The sequence below is a fragment of the Lepisma saccharinum genome, chromosome 7, assembly GCF_977018435.1.
Source record: "Lepisma saccharinum chromosome 7, izLepSacc3.1, whole genome shotgun sequence".
Classification (NCBI taxonomy): domain Eukaryota; kingdom Metazoa; phylum Arthropoda; class Insecta; order Zygentoma; family Lepismatidae; genus Lepisma; species Lepisma saccharinum.
This window is the reverse complement of record NC_139235.1, coordinates 39,660,632-39,681,410: the sequence shown is the minus strand read 5'-3', so window position 1 is coordinate 39,681,410 and position 20,779 is coordinate 39,660,632. Positions and strand designations below refer to the sequence as shown.

The window sequence follows — 20,779 nt, the reverse complement described above, 5'->3', positions numbered from 1 at the left end:
GTTTCGCATTTACACATTTTTGATTTTTTTAAAGTTCTTAACGGATTTTTATTTGAAAGTTCTGATTTTCTCAAAATTTCGCTAGGGGCTGTAACACCATCGGCCACCCCTCTACATATGCCAGTGTTCAACTAATATGTATTTTTTGTGTCAACAATGAGAATTAACTAAAGTTCCTGGTTCGTTGTAAGAGGCTAATGTATAGACAAAGGCTAGGCAGACAAGAATACAGTCACCAGTCTGCCTTCCCATTGTATGTTTACCGCAGCACGTGTGAATGTGTCTCTTTAAAATGTCTCACCTTGTTGACTAGACAATTGAATCATTCCACCGAATAATGCTGTATAGCACATTTCAGTGAATGCGAGAACAACGGATGAAACCTGTTGTATGTTACTGGACTACAGTAGAAACAACATAAAACCTTATGCAAACACAGTAGCAACCTTTGGGCAACATCCGACCTTATGACTGGCCAGCTTGTAGCCTGTAGAAGCAGAGCCACAGCATGATTTCACTGGTATCTCAGCACATTCCCAAAAGTGCCATACAGCGTTATTCTGTGGAATGCTTCAATTATTCAAACAACAATAGGCTTAACTATTGTAAAATGTTTTGTTTGTTAGAACAGCGAGACAATCCAGATGTGAATTATCGGGGACACTTATGCGGTGAAGAAGCTGGAAAAATTCCAACCAATTTCGGGAATCGAATCCGGATCTCCCGCGTGATTGTCAGATGCTCTACCGACCAGACCACCACAGCTCCTTGGATGAGTTCCATACTTTGATTATTTCAATTTGTTTTAATATATTTTCTTCTTTTTATGGATTTTCTTCACCCTTAAAATGTCTCACCTCGTTGACCAGACAATTATTTCGTAACAAAGAAACCAAAAAAATGCTCCCAGGATTTGATAAAAATCAAATGACTAGAAAGTAATTTTGTTCTATTGATGTAGATTTCTACTACTTAATAGTAGTAGTGGTAGTAGTAGTAATTCAGCTAATTAATTAATTATAAGTATTTTTAATTAATTGCGATTATTATTATTATTTAATTAAAGTATAATAAAACAATTTGGAGAAAGTTTTAGAAATAACCCACCCCCCTCTCTGATGAAATCCTGCGTACACTACTGTGTGCATCCTATTCCATGCACTGTTGAATAAAATTCCTGTTATTTAATGACTTTCCCTCATATATTTGATAATATTTGTAATTCATGATTGTGGAATAAAATATGTGGTTGTATAATAAATATACATGAACAGGTTAGTAACGTTTTCCGCAAGACTTACTTTTAAAGGTTCTATTAATTTCCGTGGCTTCTACCACCATCCACTTTTGAACTTGTTGCTTCATTGCTGGGCTGGATTTCCGGTTCTTGTCTCTCTGCGTGTCGCTAGGAGTGATAGTGTAGGCAGTTCGTCTGCCACATTTGATGCACGTATTTGGTTCAATTGCTGCAGTAGCGGGAGCCAAATGTTGTCAGCGGTCAAGCGCATCACACATCTCATATCACTGGATTGACATAATGAATTTTGTCGAGTATGCTAAACAATGGATGACTTTATACCAAGCTTCTATTAAACTGTGGTAAGTTTCAAAATTTTGCTATTTTATTTTGTTCAGCCAATAAGCTGTACTCTCAATATATTTAGGATACACCAATCAAAAATTCTTACTGACATCAATAAAGTACCAATGAAAAATTTACTGGCCGATATTAATGTATGTAGTAAGGTGACTGCATCAAAATATTATTTGTATTTAAATATTTGCTTTACAAACTTAAGGTTTATGAATTATACCTCAATGTTTATTGAAAGAATTTTGCTCTAGATTACAAATCATTTGTACAAATATCTGATTGGTAAAATTGCCAGCATTGGAACTTACTTTCTGAATATCCCATGTATATTTTAGGGATGACAACAGAGATTAATGAGTGGGCACTCAGTTTCAGCTCGTATAGGTTTATTGTTAATGTTGCTGTTATTTTTTTAATCTTGTTAATTTAGTTCATGTAAATTTGTATACCTTTGTTTTGTAAAGTAATTGTCTAAAATAACTAGTTCCTTTTTCTAATTTGGAAATCCAATGCAGTCATCTTGTTACATCCATTAGTTAAAGAGGTGAGTGAAACATTGAGGTTCCTCATGGAATGTTTGTAATTTTGTATCGGATCCGAAGAATAACGGTTTTTGGAAAAATTTTGTATCAATACTTTAATAGCCACCTCAGCCGCTCCCAAATATATACAGGGTGATTCAGAATTCCTATTACACACTTCTAGGTGTTGTAGAGGGGACTTAGTAGATTAAGTTTTTATAAGGAACCCATGTCCGGAAACGTACCATTTTGGTACTACATAGATGACAAGATCACATAATTTCACATATCCCACTTTATCTGCATCACTACAAGAGCTACTCGATGTGGCGACCCTCAAGTTCATTGCAAACAGTGTACCTCCGAAAGATGTTTGGATACACACGCTCCAAAATACCTCGTGTGTCCTGAATCATGTCTGCTGCAGGCAGAACTCATGCAACCAGGTCTTCCTCCAACACTGCAGGAGTCTCATAAACAAGACTTTCCATGTGGCCCCATACAAAAAAGTCAAGAGGAGTTAGATCCAGCGATCGTGGTGGCCAAGGAGTTGGTCCACCCCGACCTATCCACCTGTCCTCTTATGTTTGATTGAGATGTTGTCGGACGTCAAGGGGAAAGTTTGCTGGTGTGCCATCATGTTGGAACCACATGTGCTGTGTAAACAGATTGTAAACAGAGGACGTTGGAAGCAGCACACATGACATCAGGTGACTGAAGACGTCGCCCTCCGTCAATGTGGTTTGCGTACCGTGAAGCAGGAGATGTGAAATTATGTGATCTTGTCATCTGTGTAGTACCAAAATGGTATGTTTCCGGACATGGGTTCCTTATCAAAACTTGATCTACTATGTCCCCTTTACAAACTCTATAAGTGTGTAATAGGAATTTTGAATCACTCTGTATAGATAGATAGTATTAGTATGGAGTTTTGTTAAACAGTATACTAAAGACAAAACGATTGGTCACTCTTTAAATGTTTACGTCTTTTTAGTATTTTTAATACACTCTGTATTAGAATAATGCAATAAATATAAGAATATGTCCTAGATATAATAAAAATAATGTTTCACTTCCTTATATTAGTATATTGTTCATTAGTAGGTGCTTTTGAGAGGACGCCACTCATATGCTTTTCATTGTTTTAAATTATAATGTGCAGTTTGCAAGTTCACAATAATTTCTTGAGCTTCTGTCCTGAGTTCCTCATTAGAACTGGAAACTATGCTATGTAAAACAGCCATTGGAACCTAGAATAGAAAGAGGTACTAATTAGCTTGATTTTGTTGATTGCAATGAACACAAAACTAAATTTGTGTGAGTATTATCTAAAATTATTCATTGCCAATTGTTTACAAGAAAGAGTGCAGAGCCTATACATTGCAGTTTCAAGTTACTGAATGCATTTAAGATATGATTAGTCAAGGAGCAGCAGTTTGAACAATTTTTAATTGTTGACTCCACCATTAGAAGGCCATTGTGCAAAGCAGACATATCAAAATGCCATCTGTTAAGGAGAAAGCGATGATCATTCTGAGGTTGCAGTTCACATGGGTAACAAAGTTTATTAAATATGTTTTCTACTTCTTGACACTTTTAATAGGAACACTGTTCAACTTACAAAATGAATAATAGAAGTAATTGGAACAACATCACCCAAACTACTGGGAATGCATGGCAATAACTTAATATAGACAATATATGCACCTGCCACAAATGGGACACACATTGGAATGCTTTGAAACTTGTTTTTAAGGTTTATGTATATATACACACACTGTGTTCACTGCTATTTGATTAGAATGAGTGGGCTATCCAGAAAGTAACTCACGTTTTAGACATTTTTTATTATAGACATTTTGAAGCGACACTCTTGCACTACTTTTTGACATAGTCGCCGTACGAGTTTAGGCACTTATCATAGCGATGAACAAGCTTACAAAGTCCATTGTCATAAAAAGTTGGTGCCTGTGACTTCAACCATTTCTGCACACTAGCCTGAAGGTCTGCGTCGTCATCAAAGCACTGCGTTGCTAGCCAGGTCTTCATGTGGGAAAACAAGTGGTAGTCACTTGGTGCGAGATCTGGGCGATATGGCGGATGGTCGAAAACCTCCCAATGAAAGGTCTGGAAAAGTTCCTGTGTCTGGTTGTCATGAAACAGCAGGACTTTTGCACTCAGTTTTCATCACCGTTTGTGTTTTGAATTGCTCTTCGCAACTTCTATGATGTTTCACAATATTTGTCAGTCGTAATTGTTGCACCACATTCCAAAAAGTCTACTAGCAGTACACCTTCCCTATCCCAAAACACAGTAGCCATAAGTTTTCTTGCAGACATGGTTTGCATGAATTTTCTTGTTTTTTTTTTGGTGATCTGGTGTGTCCCCACTCCATGGACTGATTTTTTTTTTTCACAATTAACATGCTTCCCCAGTAACAATACGATCAATAAAGGAATCGCCGTCATTGTTATAGGCCTCAAGGAATTTCAAGGCGGCTACCATCCACTGAGTTTTGTGTTCCTCTGTCAAAATTTTTGGAACCCATCTTGCACAAAACTTACGGTAGCCTAACTTTTGGGTCAAAACTTCATGCAATAAGCTCCGTGAAATTTGCGGAAACTCAAACGAGAGTTTTGTTATCGTAAAACGGCGATTTTCACGAATCTTGTCATTGATTTTTGTGACCAGTTCATGTCACAATACTCGGTCGCCCACTTTGGTCTTCATCGTGAATGTTTGTGCGGCCATCTTTAAACATGAGGCACCAACATCTCACTCCACTTTCACTCATCACATCTTTACACAGTTGTCGATGAATGTCAATCAGTTTAGTGTTGTATAATTTGTAAGCACCCTGTGTTAGAGCTGTAAAAGATTTCTCCATATTCTGTTGTTCTTGGCTAAAAGTAGAAAACCAGTTCCTTGATAAGTTTACTGGTCTGATATTTCTATAAATATTCTGCCAGTTTGTAGTTATGAAAAATAGAGGTTATATTCAGATTCATATATAGTTAATAAGAGGAGATTAAAATACAGTCAGTAGTTACATAAATTGCTATAAATTTGTTCAGTTTATAACACTTTCTGGTAAATAATCCAGATATCAATGAAGAATTAAGTGGCAATATACCATGCAGCCTGTAACTCGACTTCTTAAAGAGTTCATTTTGTATCAATATAATTCCGTGACTGATATATTTTTCATGAATGTGTCATTATACACAATTCGAGGTTCAAGCATTAAAACCAAATGCCAAGGAAGCAGTTGACCCCTCAGCACCAACATCAGTACAATTCCATTTCTTAAAAACATGTAAGCTGTAAGAGAAAAATTAATAAAAATGTTAATAATAGACCATTTTCCTGGTATTATCTAAGCATCCCACTGAACCTTTGCAAAACAAATTCTTTTTTGTTTGAGGATGGTGGCATACAGAGACAAATGTCTCATTCAGTTTCTTCATGAAATGTTTCCCATTATACATCATAATCTATATTCAAGAACGTAAGACCACTCTTCCATATCAAGAATGATATCTTACAATATTACCCAATATTTTGTAGAAGCGAGTATATACTTTTATTGTGGTACATAGAATCAACAAAAGCACGTACTTACATTGTTGGTTATCTTTATTAAAGTCTCGCCATCTTTGATATCATAAGTAATGGATTGCAGCAGCTTTAAGCACATTATCTTGCACTCATGCACGCTGTCTGATTGAACAGAGGAACTTATCACATGCAGTAAATCAGGTTGATCATGGAGAAAGGCAAGACCATTTTCATTTATGCTAATGTTATACAGTGCCATTAGCATTAACCTGGAAAAAAAAGAGGCTTAATTTTACTCCTTTATTGTTGGTCATATGCCTATGTTCATAAGTTTATAATTCCAATAATAATGGCATGTAGTAATGTGTGTGCCAGAAAACTAAATAATATGGATTTAAATTACTGATAAAACTTTCTTAATTATCTTACTATTTTTCACACTATATAGAAATAGAAATTTCAGCAAAAAATTCAGGATTTTAACCTAAGTTTCTGCCATACTGCTCTACCAACTGTGCTACTGAGCCAGCCCTGGTTTTGGACGAAGTTTTGCTCTTGATGTTTTACCTGTATGGAATTGTCACTATGATGTGCCACTATGGTTCCCCACATGAGGAATTGCTTGACAACCAAAGAGCTACAACACTCAAAATTAAATGCTCTGTTCAACCAGAGACGACTTTGTTTCGAGTACATTGCAGCCACAGACCTCTAGATACAGACTGGAAACAGTGTGCTTTTGTTTGAAGCCACACATCTTCACTCGCGCATATCCAGGGGATAGAAATATGGTGGAGCTGCACATTATAGCTTGTTATTGTTTTCATATTTATGAAGAAATTATTCTCACTTGTGGAGTGGAATATATCCTTATTAGTAATCTTAAAAATTGTAATCTTGTGTGGTGCAATGACTCACAATCTTCAAGATAGTTGGAAATATGAAGTTATGCTCACAGCCATGATAGTATGCTCCAGGTTTGAAATTTTTTACTTCCAAGTTAACCCACGTTTCCAATCTGGTATCTAGAGGCCTTTGATTGCAGCTATGTGTTCGAGGTGTGTAACTGGAGAATCGATTATGAGGAAGATTTCATATTGAATGTATGCAGTGAAAACTGGCTAAATTCAAGTTATGTTCTATAAGCTCATTTATTATAAACAATTAAGTTGTTTTTGTATATTTTTAAAATACCATGAGCCTTTTCAAGTGTAGTAAAATCATCATTGTTTCACATTACGTGGATGTTGATTCATAAAATATACTATTGTGAATGCTTGCATGTCGGAAATGGTGAACTAATGTAAAAACACAGTCCCATTCATTTTGTAAAGGAGTTTTAACAGGACTAGGTGGATAGCAAGTGACTGGTTAATTTGGCATGCAAAATATGGAGGATTGTAGAGAAATATCAATAAGCATCTACAGAAATTCGGCAACAAGAGACAAAATTTGGGCATAGATGTTAATAGTGGTTTTATGCTTATGTTTATGAAACTCACAGAAAGATCACTTACTATACTTTCTCTTTCACAAGAAGTGTTCAAATCCATTCTCAGAAGGTATATCCATTTTCCTGCAAGTTACAAGTGGTCTCAAAAATAGAGTTTTATCACATGTGCTTGCTGCCATATTGTACATATCGATATGATTGAAAATGTGATACGCAGCATTCTTTAATTCACACATTGAATACAAATTCAAGTGAGTTTCTAGTCCCGAAGAATCTGTCGTCCCTGGTTCAACTATATTCTGGAAAAAAATGTCGGGTAAACTTGGCAATTGAATGACAGCTGCAACAAATGGATCATAGCTGACTTATAGATATATATATTATATTATGGGTGGACTAATACAGGGTGGCACATATTGTGTCTATTAATATCAGTTGGCAACCCTGACGGAACACAGGTGAACATGCACAGCAGTATCCCATGCTTAGGCAGATCGAAGTCTCGTAATCAGCCTGCCGTGGAATGTTCACTTCTATAGACACGAATCGTGGCAGTGGACACGTTAATCTGAATGGGTTGCATTCAGGAGATGCAGCAGACACTGCGATGACGGGCCAATGAGGGTCACCATCAACTCATGTCAGAGCATCACAACATGATACGATGGGTCGGACAATAGAAAGTCAATGGCAACGTGCAGAAACAGAAGTCTCCAGGTTGGAGGAGGCGTATTCTCTGATGTCCCGATGCTTCTCAGTGCAGTGCCTGCTGCATCTTCTGAAAGAAACCCGTTCAAATGAACACCTCCACTGCCACGATTTGTGTCTGAACAAGATAACATTCCATGGCAGACTGATTGCCAGACTTCCATCTGCCTAAGCATGGGAAATTTCTGCACATGCACACCTCCGTTCCGACAGGGCTGTCAACTGATATTGGTGGATATGATATGCACCACCCTGTGCATTTTGCCAGTTTTGAGATAAAATTTACTGATACTGATAACCAATAATCTACTGATCCAATATGAAGTAGGAAATGTTCCATGAAGAACTGAAGGGGTTCATGTATGTAACCAGGGCACATGAATTATATGTGTATATCAGGGGCGGCGCGTGCCTTTTCAGTCAGGCAGGGCACATTTTTCTTTTGGGTGGGGAGGGGGGGCAGTTTACCTCTATATTCCTCTTTAAGGTTTGTGAGGGGAGTTCCTTGATATGGAGTAAGTAAATTGTTCGAACAATTTGGAATAAAATTAACATTCTGATCAAGATATCTCTCCAAAGAGCATTAAATGCTCACTACGTAGGAATACGAAAAATCAGCAACATATGGAACAAATTACATGAATAAAAAAAAACTCGAATACTGACGTCGGAACCCTATACGCTTGCAGTAACTAAACTTTGGGTAGATACTGGAATGATTAGGAAAATGTTACACTGCAGTTTCTCTTCCATTGTCAATGAATTGAAAGGCGTAGATATTAAAGTTTCTACATGATTCAATGTCATATTCACCAAGTATCCACTAATATCAATGACTAACTAGGAAGATGATGCACCGTTAAGTTCAGTTACAACACTTTACATTGGCCATGTACCCCCAAAAAGTTCGTTTATACTTACGAAGATATTCTGCATGTCAAGTTGCTGGAACACAGACACAATTATACAAATAAATAAACACGTACAGTAACTATAAAATCGCGAAAAACTAATTATTTCATAAGCGACCAATACGCACAGACGTAACGCAACGCAAACTCACACACTAACTCAAATCCAAATCCGTATTACAATGGGAAGAAAGGAGGATCTTTTTAAAAATACGAGGGACTAGTTTGTGCAATAAAAAGTGTTGTCAAGTTTTCAGCTCGCCGGAACAAGCGCGAAGAAAAGCATTCGAGGGATTTTTTTCTATCTTATTGCTGCAGGCTTAAAGAACGAATGAACTGCCTGCCAAGCGTTGGAAACACTGAACGGTGAAAGAGGCAAACATGAATGGGTAGGGCACCTCGTTCCCTGCCCAGAGACGGCTACGAATTTTTTCGCTTTTCCATTGTGAGGGGACTGTCCCTTGCCTATGCTGTAAATGTTTGGATCAGTCAGTGACGTCACGTCTCCGGGGCAGAGCCGAGATTTTACTCTCTCCAACAGGACGGAGAAATATATTAACCTCGCACAGGGTGCATACCCTGTAAGTCTGGTTGCAGCAACGTAGGGGTTGAGGGAAAAAAACAAAAAAAATATTTACGCGTATATACCGATCGTCTCTTCAGATGAACTTTTTATGTTAAAATTGTTGTGGGGCAGTGCCCTAGTTGCCCTTTATGTAGCATCGCCACTGGTGTATATTCATATTATTTTCAACAAAATGTTTGAATTTTGCACTGAATTACATCCTATTTATAGATATATCAGACTGGTATGCCTATAGCAACCCATACTAATACAGTACCTGTTAATCCACTGACTTTATACTAAAGGCTAACAGTTCAACTTCATAGCAACCTGCAACACTTCTTCACTTCTCTTCTAAATAATACCAAATCAAATTTAGTGAAGTCTACTTTGTTGCATACAATTTTTTAAATTCATTGATTGCTTCAGTTAAAATTAAGGTATTCTATCCAGGACATATCTTAGTGAAACCTACTTTTTAAGGGACCCTCCTGTAGATGACTCCATCAATGCAAGGGCCTTTATGAACTTTGAGAGTAGCTCTTTTCCATTGGCACTGGTCGCAAGAAACTGTCGCCCTGTTGGAGTTGCAGCAATGTTTGTGATCGTGCCACACAAAGACATCATGAACTGATACTCCTCGCTCTGCTGTGTGGGCAGGTGTTTTACGTAAGCCTCCATGAAAGACTCGAGAGTTCCAGAAACTATGCAGATGAGCTCAGTTATTTTTGTCTACAAGAGAAACAGAATATTTTTTCATTTTATTTTACAAACTGATTTTATTACATGTGATAACTGGAAAGTGTACCATAATGTTTTTCTAACTGTTATCCCAAAGATACGAGGGTTACAGCGAAAGTCATGGCAACTATTTTTTACCACGATAATGTGGGTCAGGAAATAAATTGTAAAATATATTTGGAAGCTCACGAAATATGCTAACGTTTAATGCATGAATTTTGAATAACATAGAGATCTGTATCAGGATAGAGAAGAAGACAAAATAAGAAACATCAATCGTTCGTTACAAATGTCATCCTTAACATTGCATGTTGGTAGTTGCTTCTCTTCCACACCCAAATGCTGCTGCCCACCTTGCAAGAGTTTGGTATGGTAGAGCATCATTTCCAAAAGTTTCCACAAGCTCAGTGTGACATTCTCTCGCATTCCTTCCACGGACACCTGCTGTTTTAACATAAGGATGCTGTTCATGCTGGGTCACATTCATCCTGCATGACTGTTAAACATGCACCGACTTCCCACTTCCCTTAGTTCACAGGCCCGTATCTAGAGGGGGGCAGTGGGGGGCAACTTCCTCCCCCTGAGCGCCTGCTTTGTACTCCTCCACCCCCTTGGGGAAAAATACAGAACACATTCCTACCTGGAATTCTCACTAATCTCTACAATTATATCATGTGTTACTCTAGCAACAAAGACACTTATTGAGTTTGTGATGTATTAGGGTGTATGGGATTCCGTATAATGTCATATCAGGATTGGGGGGGGGATTCTCTTCCAGATTCAGGCTTCAGGAAATGATTTCGCAATTTTCAATATCTAGAATGTTTGTGACATTTTGAGTACTCTTGTATTAAAGGTGCCTAATGTGTTCGGATGTTTTTCTTGGATGTGTTGCTAAAGAACTTGGAACTTTGTTTACCTTTGGTAATAGTGCGTTGCTTTTCTGCCACTTCTAGCTAATCGCAACAATAAGTGATTGATGAAGACACACTCAGAAACAGTGCCGCAACCACAGAGAGTCGGGGGCATTGTCCCCCACAACCTTGGACGGAAGTCCATTCTAGGGGAAGCAAACATTGAAGTAAAAAAAATAAGACTAGGAGAATCTAAGAATAGCAGGACGATTGGATACTCATGATTTCTTTTTTTTTCACCAATTCAGCAGAGAAAACTGCATTTTGTGGTTACTTAACATCTGTTTTGATATTCTGGTGTAAGTCTCGAATATTCTAAAGGAAAGTTCTTGGTAAATTGATGCATATAATTGGAGAAGAATACTTAACACACCAGTAGTGATAAATATTTTGAACAAGTTTCTATTATTTCAATTTTCAAGTATCAGTATCAGTATCGGTGGCTATTGGTGAAAGTATGGGTATCGGTTCAAAGTGGTATCGGCTCAGCCATACTAAATTCACTTCAATAAATCAAAACATGTTGCAACAACCTTCCATCACTGTTAGAATTAGTGCATTTTAAAATGATTTCCAAGTTATTTTCATACTAACTTCCATTCAAATGTGCCTGTTTTATGTAATCTTTGTTTTTTTTTTTTAAAAAAAAATACATTATAAACTTCTTGCCAATCAAAATTTTCACTCAAAACAGATAAGAGTGTTTTCTCAGTTTATTCCTAATTTTCATCAAAATACATAAATGAAAAAGTTAATAGCATATTTCCATATTTTGTGCCATAAAAATGATGAACTCCTGCTAAATTTCTCAAGATTTTCAAGAAAGGATATTGGGTAGTAAACAGTACAATTTATTTAATTTTTAATTCATGTGATGGCTCTTTAGTTTGAAGCACAGCTGACTTTGAAGCATGACGCTAGGAGTCCAAATCACTGTTATTTGTAAAATGTTAAAACAAAAATAAATAAATAAAATAATTAAGAGGTAGTGCTTAGATCTAATTATGAAGGGACAATTTTTCTGCCTGTGACTACTGACCCCATCCCATGTCAAGTCACTACTTTTCAGTATTGATGTTCTGTGTTATCGTTACCTAGACAAAAAAATCCACAGTTTTTAATTTCATCTGCAAGCAGGGAACATCATTGTTTTAGAAGATGTTGCACTTTATGGCCTCTCCAATGGCTATGCTGCGTAATAGTTGTAATCTAGTGGTGTCAGGTTTGATCCTTGGTGGAGAGTGAACACACAGTAGCTTAGATCACTTGAAACTGTAGATCCAGTCTGAATTAGCCTATCCGGACATAAAGTGGGCTTGTAACAAGATGCACTTGCTAATTCCGTCTCCTCTAAATATTTTTATCTTGATTAGATTTGGTGGGCTAGTTGCAGTTTCATTTGATGTAGATCCTTTCAGAGCCGAATGATGGAAACATGATATTTGTGAAAAACTGGACACCTTTTAACAGGTGTTAAACTACTACTTCTTGTTACTGTTGTTAGCAAGCTTTATTCAAACAGTTTCCATACAATTTAGATTCCGAATGTGTTGTTCCTTTGTCCGAGGTGCAGGCAAGGACATTAGAAATATCCAGTAATGTTAGTAATAGAATTTTGTCTATGAATTTTTGGTAACTTCTATTTTGCACAGGTACATTATATTTTATAATTATAGAATGAAGTATTTTACAGAGTTGTAAGTCATTTGAGATGTACACTTTACCTCCCAAATAGGCTTTACCTAGAAATCCAGATGGAAAATAGATTTATAATTTGTTAGTGTCCATTTTAAAATTAATGGGTAATCTGGATGGCACGTAACACATGTAGGTAGTCCTGGTATTTGGATGAGTTGTAAATAAATATCTAATGCAAATTTCTGAAATCTGGATACAATTTGATCGAAATAAATAATATATATATATATTTTTACTCTTATTTCAATTATCAATTAGGGTAGACTTTGGTGGTTCAAATCCCACTTCAAACTGTACATCCGTAAAGCGGACTTGAAGAAAATGATCATTTGATAAAAACTATTAAAATTTTCATGTAAAATTAATGAAAAATGTATGTATAATATGGGTGTAAACAAGCAGTTCTTAATGTTAAGGATCAATTTTGAGTCATCTATGCACTACAGTGTATTAGATTTTAGAAACTTGTTAACCTTACCCCTGCCATTATGGTGTCCACAACACTGTTGCTGCGAGAAGCCTTCCACAGGAGTGTTCCTAACACAGACCCAAGAGAAGCACAGAACTCACTTTGTTGCAGCAGCTGGTCCTGCAGTTCCTGGACCTCTCCTCGGAGTTTTGAAACTTCCAGTTGTTCCTTTTCCCTTTCTGTTTTGATGAGGTCGCATTTTTTGTGGCACTGGGCTAGTTCTGCTTTCAGTTGTAGAGCTGCTGCAATGCACGAGGAAACACAATTTAATGTAAAACTTATTTTATAGCTAAACCCTGCAGTTTGGTGGTTATCATTCCGCACTGCAGACTAATGGACCGTGAGTTGAAAATCAAGGAAAGAACGGATATTTCTTTTTTGGTTGTTCTCTTTATCAACTGTCCAGCTAGTCGTCCATCTTCACTGAAACCACCAACCTCATATTTCGCACACTTCGTTTCAATCGTATGTCTAGAATATTATAATACTGTAGATCTATAGGTGTTTTGAAACATCTACCGTGTTTAGATTTTCAAATAGATATAAAAACAAATTGAATATCAGGCAGAATGGAAAGTTATATTTACAGCCAATATGTTGAGTTACATACACTATACAATATTACATGTAATATTGAAGAGAATATTTCACTTGTATTTCTTCTACTGTACATGTACAGTAGGCCTACTGAACTTGTTCAATAGGAAATCATTGAATTTCAGTAGATTTCCGAGACAGACTGTAGAGTACAGTTCATAACAGTATAAATTTCTAGCAGGGGGTCTGCAAAAATGCTGCACAACACTTTCGCAGTGTCTAACTATCCTGTAATTATGCAAAATGTAAGGTAATGAAAGCTCTGACTACCAAATACTTACTTTGCTTGCCAGTCTGAAACTGTTCAGTACAGAGAGATTCCAGATTGCATTTTAGCTGTTGAGTTTCTTTCTGCAGACGATCCAAATCTGGACCAAGGTCAGGAATTGTTGATGAAATAAGATTACCATGCAAATCTTCCAAGTTAACTGAGAAAACTTTCAGTAGATCCTCCACTTGATCCTATAAATAATATTAACCTTGGAAAATCTTATTAGATACAACACACACACACTGACACAGTGGACCCTAGATTTACCTTATGCAGGTACATGGTCTAAAAATTCACACCTCATTACTGGAGTATATATTCTAGGCTAGCTAAGCTATCTGCAAAGCCACTGGTAAGAATTTGCCAACCTAACAAATTATTAATTAACAAGTTTCCAATAAAATCCATGAAAAACATTATTATGCCATTAAAAGAAGTGTTTAGTGCAAACTTTATCACACTATCTGTTCATACTTTTTAACAAATACAACAGTAATTATTCAAAAGTACTCTGTATGCTCGAAGGGGTGAACATGAGGGGCAGTTGCCTCCCTCCAGTATTTTCACTTACTGTAGAGGAATCTTTAGTTGTTAGTAAACAACATTATACTCTTGATGAAGCATTTTTAAGCCAAAGAGAGTTCCAAGCAACCAGGAGGGGGAGTGGGAGAGGCATTATTTCTAATGTAATTGGACTATCCAATTAGTACCCTAACATTCTTGCATGCATTCTTCATTAGTTGTATTACTTATATCTGACTGCAGAATAATTTATTTGGTTCCTTGACATAAAGAGCACTTAACTTGGGATCCCTCTTAGTTGTCATTTGATGATTCGTAGGTTAGATTTTTCTAACAGACATTATTTTTGTGTTTCTTAGTTCATGTTTGCATAAATAGATATATTTAGCATACAAATAGTGCTCACACCTTCTGATTGGAGGTGGGGCAAACATCTTGTATCTTGAAAATGCTTCATCAAGAGTGTAATATAGACCATGTTAAAAATGTAAACATAAACATTGGTGAGGTCTTGCCCGGTCCCCCCGGAACTTCCGGTTTAGGCCAGTTCCCTTTGTTGCTAGTGCAGATTCACCAGCATACAAAGTAAGAAATGAGCACTTGTTTTCATCAGTTATGCAACGATAGTCAAGAAAGGTATTTGTTAAACTTCTACTATGAAGGAGTGGACGTCTAGAATCCGTCGGATGATCAACTGCAGAGCAGATTATTAAAATATGATGTGTCTTTGTGGCCGCCAGTTGTATAGCACACTATGTACTACAGAATCGACATACATTCAAGTATCTCATGTACACGCACGACAAACGTTTAAATATATTGAATTATTTTGTAAATGGAAAAGTGAGAGAAAGATAATTCTATAAAATAAGTGATATTATTATATTATAAACTATGCTTAAGTGAATCTTTGCCAACAAATCTGCAGAAGTAATGACACATAACAAATGCTAGTAAATATATGTGCTTTCAATGTCGCCTTTCTGCCTGAGCGATTTGGGGAAAACCTATGATATGGCATGCCACTTTCACTTGCACGAATTTACTTCAAGCAACAAGAGAGTTTTCAGATTTAAGCGTCAAGCGATATTGGGGTTTCGCACAGAAGCATTCGATCTAAAGCAAACCATTCACAAGTCACGCTTGCGCAAATAACAGGCCGGGGCAACACAATGCACGGTATTGATAAAGCGGCCCATTCCAAGCGACAAGCGACACCTGCAATTTGTCGTTCGGAAGGTATTGTTTTTTTAATATTGATTTCCAAGAGACACGTATCCCTGCAGTCTGAAAGCTTCCTTACGTGTCGCTTGGACTGGACTGTTGTTCTCAGTACCATACATCGTGTCGCCTCGCTCTGTTGTACTCGTATGCAAGAAGAATTGTTTCCTTTAGAGTAAAGGGGCTGGTGCTTGTCGCTTCGGTGTGTAATCTCCGTGCCACTTAAAATAAAGTGAATCCTCAGTGATCAATTAAATTTTTCGAACTGAAGCGACGCGACAAGCTGCACGTGTCGCTCAGATTCCCAATGGCATGCATTGTGCCGCCTGAGACTTGATTTCCCATGAGCGGTACATGCTTATTTATAGACTAAATGGGCCTGTGTCGCTTGTCACTTTAGGTACAAACCACTGCTGTTGCGTGTCGCTTCGGTTTGAAACCTCACTAAGAGGCGTGCTTTTCACCACAACACAATACGCAGATAAACGATCAACATGTTTGTAACAAAATGCAAGTCGTAAAAATCCTTTCCGGGTACCAGTCCTTTCTCGTTCTGCTTGTATCAACAGGTTTCGTCTCTCTACGTCCTTCAGAAACCTATGAAGTGATACTTGACTCAATAAATTTGTTCCCGATCGAACTGTGCAACCATATGCTACACAGCTGACACCCTATTTCCTTGTAAAAGAATCACCACATTGCCCTTTCGTATTAACGTCCATAGCATCCTAAGCGTAACCGGATGTTCGAGGGGGACCAGACGAGTGTGCATGCTCCGCAGTAGCTCCGCCTTTAACACCGTCTATTGTTTACTAACAACTATAAGATTCCTCTACACTAAATTTTCTAAGTGAAAATACTGGAAGGGTGCAATTGCCGCTCATGTTTACCCCTTCGAGCATACACGAGTACTTCAGAATAATTACTGTTGTATTTGTTATAAAGTATGAAGGTATAGTGTAATCAGTGGCGTGCCCAAGGGGGGTTGGTGGGTATTATAAACCCCCCCTTTAGCCCAGCATTCCTAAAAAAAAACATCAAAGGTAGGAAAAGATGGCAAAATGAGAGCCGACTACCAGGAAAAGTGTACATAACCCCCCCCCCCCTTTCAAAAATCCTGGGCACGCCACTGAGTGTAATATTTTCTTGATTTTTCCTATAATAATATTGGAACAAAAACCAAATATAGAAAACAGACTTTTTAAAAAAGAAAATCTTTTATAAAATCTTAGAACAATTCGCACAATGAAAATTTCTTTACCGCCCATCATCTCACCTGGCTGAATAAACATGATAACTCTAGGGTGGCTGATGGGTGTGTAGCTAGAACTTACACCTTTAGCATACAACAAACACTGCTTTGAGTAATACCACTATCAACAGGCTTGTTTCAGTTATGCATCATTAGTAGGAGGCATTGCTAGCATGTGACCTCCATAGCCTCAACAACAAGCAATATATAACAACAAATTCATGATAATTAGATATCTAACAGCATGAGCAATCGCTGGTTGAACAACAAGAATAAAATCTGCCAAGCAGATCACTTTTGATCAAGCATCAAAGATGCACTTTTTTTAAGTTTTAAAATTTACATATTTTTGACATGTGGGTCAAAGGATGATAATACTTGGACATCATAAAACTCTCATCACATTCATCTGTAACAGTTTCAGAGTTACTGTAGTTCGAAGAGAGAGGAAAACGTTTTGCAACCATATAACAATATTTTTCCTTGCACACGATTGCCTTTCATTGCAATAAATACTGATGAAAATTGTGTGATAATAGGACTTACCAACATTTTAAAATTATTTTCCTCCAAAGATATCTGATACGCAGTAACTTCAGGCTCCTGTTGTTTTCTACTTGCTGCCATGTTTTGTAGATTTTACATTCCTATGGTGTAAATTTGTATCCAATGAGTAACAAAGCTCATGAGAAAGATTAATATATTTATAATGAGCAAAAACAGTATATTACATTAAGGCAACAAAAAGGATGAAAATAACTTTCTTTTATACTGTGAACTGAAAATAACAAACCTTACACATCCTCATTTAGAAAAAATAAGATTTGGTAGGTTTTAACAGGCTGACAACAGTAAAGTTACAAGTAAAATGTGAGTTGGGTGGTAAGGGTATCAGATTTATCACCCTAATAAAAATGTATGGAAATATAGCCTATATATTTGCGGTAAACGTTGTGTTAAGTTAAATTGCCAAATTGATCTTGTCCTTTGGAGTTGGGGAATGGGCAGACTAACTGTGTGGAAGTATAAACCCCTTCCCTTGGTGTGGTCACTGACAGAAAAGTTGCAATCTCATTATTAAACATTATTAATAATTACGGGGAACCTCAAAAACTAAAGGATCAAATATAGAACCAGGATTTTATAAATGTATATTAACAGTATGATAATATTGTAGGTTCCTTGTTTTATCTTATCAGATTTGATGTCATTGAAATAATTGTAGGAATGGGATGCTTTTACAAAGTACATTGCGAATATGTGATATTTTGTAAACATTGTTTGTAGAACCAAAAACAAGTTTATGCATTTGCTCCATTTTTCAACATTAAATAAATATCAGTTGAAGTAAGATTTTATCAAGACTTACCTAAAAAAAATACATTTGCAGTAATACGTTTTTTTTTTAATAAAAAACGTGTATGATGTATATCCTTACTTTGGAGACTGTCAGTGGAGATTTTTGGACGAATATTGGTAGTTGTAGTCAAACATGTACAACATAAAAAGATATAAACCTAAACCTACAAGAGCGTCAGTTTACAAATGGCGATTCAAATTGTTTACCCATTTATGGGCTTGGATATACAGTTTACAAATCAAACTGTGTCATCTTCAACTTTAACCAAAAAATTGACACGTTCCCTATTTTACTTATCATGCGAAGATCGTCATTTTTTTTCTCGTCAAGATGTAATAAGCAAGGTTGCACCATAACCTTTTGATGTACGTTCATTAGCCGCCCCAAACAAGCAGTCTGTGTATGCCACACTCACGTCACTGAAACCAATATATCTCTCTAACCCTTAAACAGAACGAAGTTGTAAAGAAAATGTCAAATTGAAGTATGTTTTCGTAATTACACCGATTTCCCACGGCTACGGTTTTATTACGGCTCTTGAAGAGTTGGAAAATTTTGAGCTGGCTCACAGGTAGGGGTGTGCGGGGTAGAATTATTTTGGTCGGGACGGGAATTTTTTTTAAATCCCGACATTCGGGACGGGAAAAATTCGCAATATCCCGACGAAGTCGGGAAATGTTCGAAGTTTCTCGAACATCTGGAAATCTCGAATTATACAAGTCATTTTCACTTTGTTGGAATAAAAACTAACAAATTACGATAATTTCCAGACACTTACAATGCAGGAAACGTCGAGAATTAACGACTTTTTAAAATGACCAATCGGTATATCCCGACTTCTCAGGATCTCGAAAAGTCGGGAAGTAATTTCCCGAAGTCGGGATCGGGACGAGAAATTTCTTTCCCGATCCCGGTCCCGACATTTCGGGATCCCGCACACCCCTACTCACAGGTATTGGTGTCTTGCTAACGGTGGGTTATGGGAGTTGCATTTTCTCACTCTGAACATACCCAGAATCTCCACCTCCAAATAAATAAAAAAAGGGGGGAGAGAGAGAAAAAAGGAACGTGAGAAGATGGTAAATTTATGCCCTGATTAGCAAAAGAAAAATAAAGTTTAGTCATAACATTGGCCGATTAAGGGGAGAAGCTGAGGGGCGATAGCTCATTCCCGAAACAATTAAGATTAGCGATAACTTGCCAATAATAGGGGAGACCGGGGCCCATAGGTGTGAGTTGACATAGTCCGTTTTATTCTTACGAGACAAGAATTGGCAACAATGCAGGTTACTTTGAACTAGTGTTGCCCACAAAACGAGACGAGACTTTGGTCTGTCTCGTCTCGTCTCGAAAATATTCGTTTGTCCCGTCTCGTCTCGAAGGGTTCTGTCTCGTCTCGTCTCGTAAAAGTAATGCAGGATATTATGCCAACAAAAGTTATAACATCACAAAATATTATTCTCGAAAATGGGTTAAACCTGTAATCACTTTACTCACTGTAGCTATAGTGAGAATAAATATGATTCCTTAATCATGAGAACATGAGTATATCAAATAAAGTTTGTTGATTATCAATAGCTAGATAATGTATAGAATCTGCTTTGTTTTTCTAGCTCCCATCCACTCTTTATCCATCGTACACGCAGGGAGCTTTCAGATAGGCGACAGAAGACAAGCCATACTGAAGTGACAATCGACAGGATCCCCTTCCGTCCCGTCTATGATAAAAGTATTCACCACAAGGGCAGTGCCAACAGATCGAGGCAATTTTACGCTCGATATTAAGAAAACGACCCAATTTGAGCGACACGCAAGCGACAAGACACACGTGGTACTTTGGTTCGGAAGGTTACGTTTACGGAGGGTTTGTATCCAAGCGAAACATGTTGCTTGTCGCTTCTCTTCTGTGGCTTGTTCAATGTGACAAGCGACGTGAAAGTATCACACTGAAGCAAACGAACGACAGGGACACTTTAGTTTATAAGCAACCATTCATTGCACATGCGCGGATAACAACCCTCGCGACTATACACGGTATCCAGAAAACGGTTTAATCAGAACAACAAGCAAGCGACAAGCGAGACGTGCAGCTTCGGTTCGAAGAGTTTCCTGTGAGGAAGGAAGATTTCTTCACACCAAAGTTACAGGCGACAAGCGACACGAGCTGCTTGAAAGTGAACTTTCAGTAGTCAATGCAACCTTTCGAACAGAAGGCACACGAAAAGCTGCACGTGACTCTTGTCGCCTCGGTCCGTTGTTCACGGATGCGGGGTGAATGTTTTACTTCAAACTGAAGGGGATTGTGATGCTTGTCGCTTGGGTGTGAATTATACGTGTCGCTTGTCGCTTCGGTGTGAAATTTCCACAAGATAGCTTTCAGGTTGAAGCGACAGGCGACACAGGGTTTTCGCACCAAAGCAACAA

At 37.4% G+C, this 20,779-nt stretch overlaps 1 protein-coding gene across 4 annotated transcripts; it reads right to left on the bottom strand.

Annotated features, from left to right (window-relative positions):
- Positions 1-3,086: 3,086 nt before the first annotated feature.
- On the bottom strand, positions 3,087-18,658 carry LOC145990202 (heat shock factor 2-binding protein-like). 4 transcript variants are annotated; one of them, XM_083125868.1, is made up of 7 exons: positions 18,365-18,658; positions 17,542-17,642; positions 14,011-14,191; positions 13,142-13,374; positions 9,786-10,042; positions 5,734-5,942; positions 3,087-3,365 (listed from the first exon to the last, which is right to left on the bottom strand). In XM_083125868.1, the coding sequence occupies exons 2-7, from the start codon at positions 17,620-17,622 to the stop codon at positions 3,343-3,345; spliced, it is 984 nt and encodes a 327-aa protein (XP_082981994.1). In that variant the 5' UTR covers positions 17,623-17,642; positions 18,365-18,658; the 3' UTR covers positions 3,087-3,342. The 4 variants fall into 4 exon arrangements, with proteins under 4 accessions (XP_082981994.1, XP_082981991.1, XP_082981993.1 ...); XM_083125865.1 differs by having other exon boundaries at positions 5,738-5,942; XM_083125867.1 differs by having other exon boundaries at positions 5,738-5,942; positions 13,142-13,371.
- Between the last annotated feature and the right edge of the window lie 2,121 nt (positions 18,659-20,779).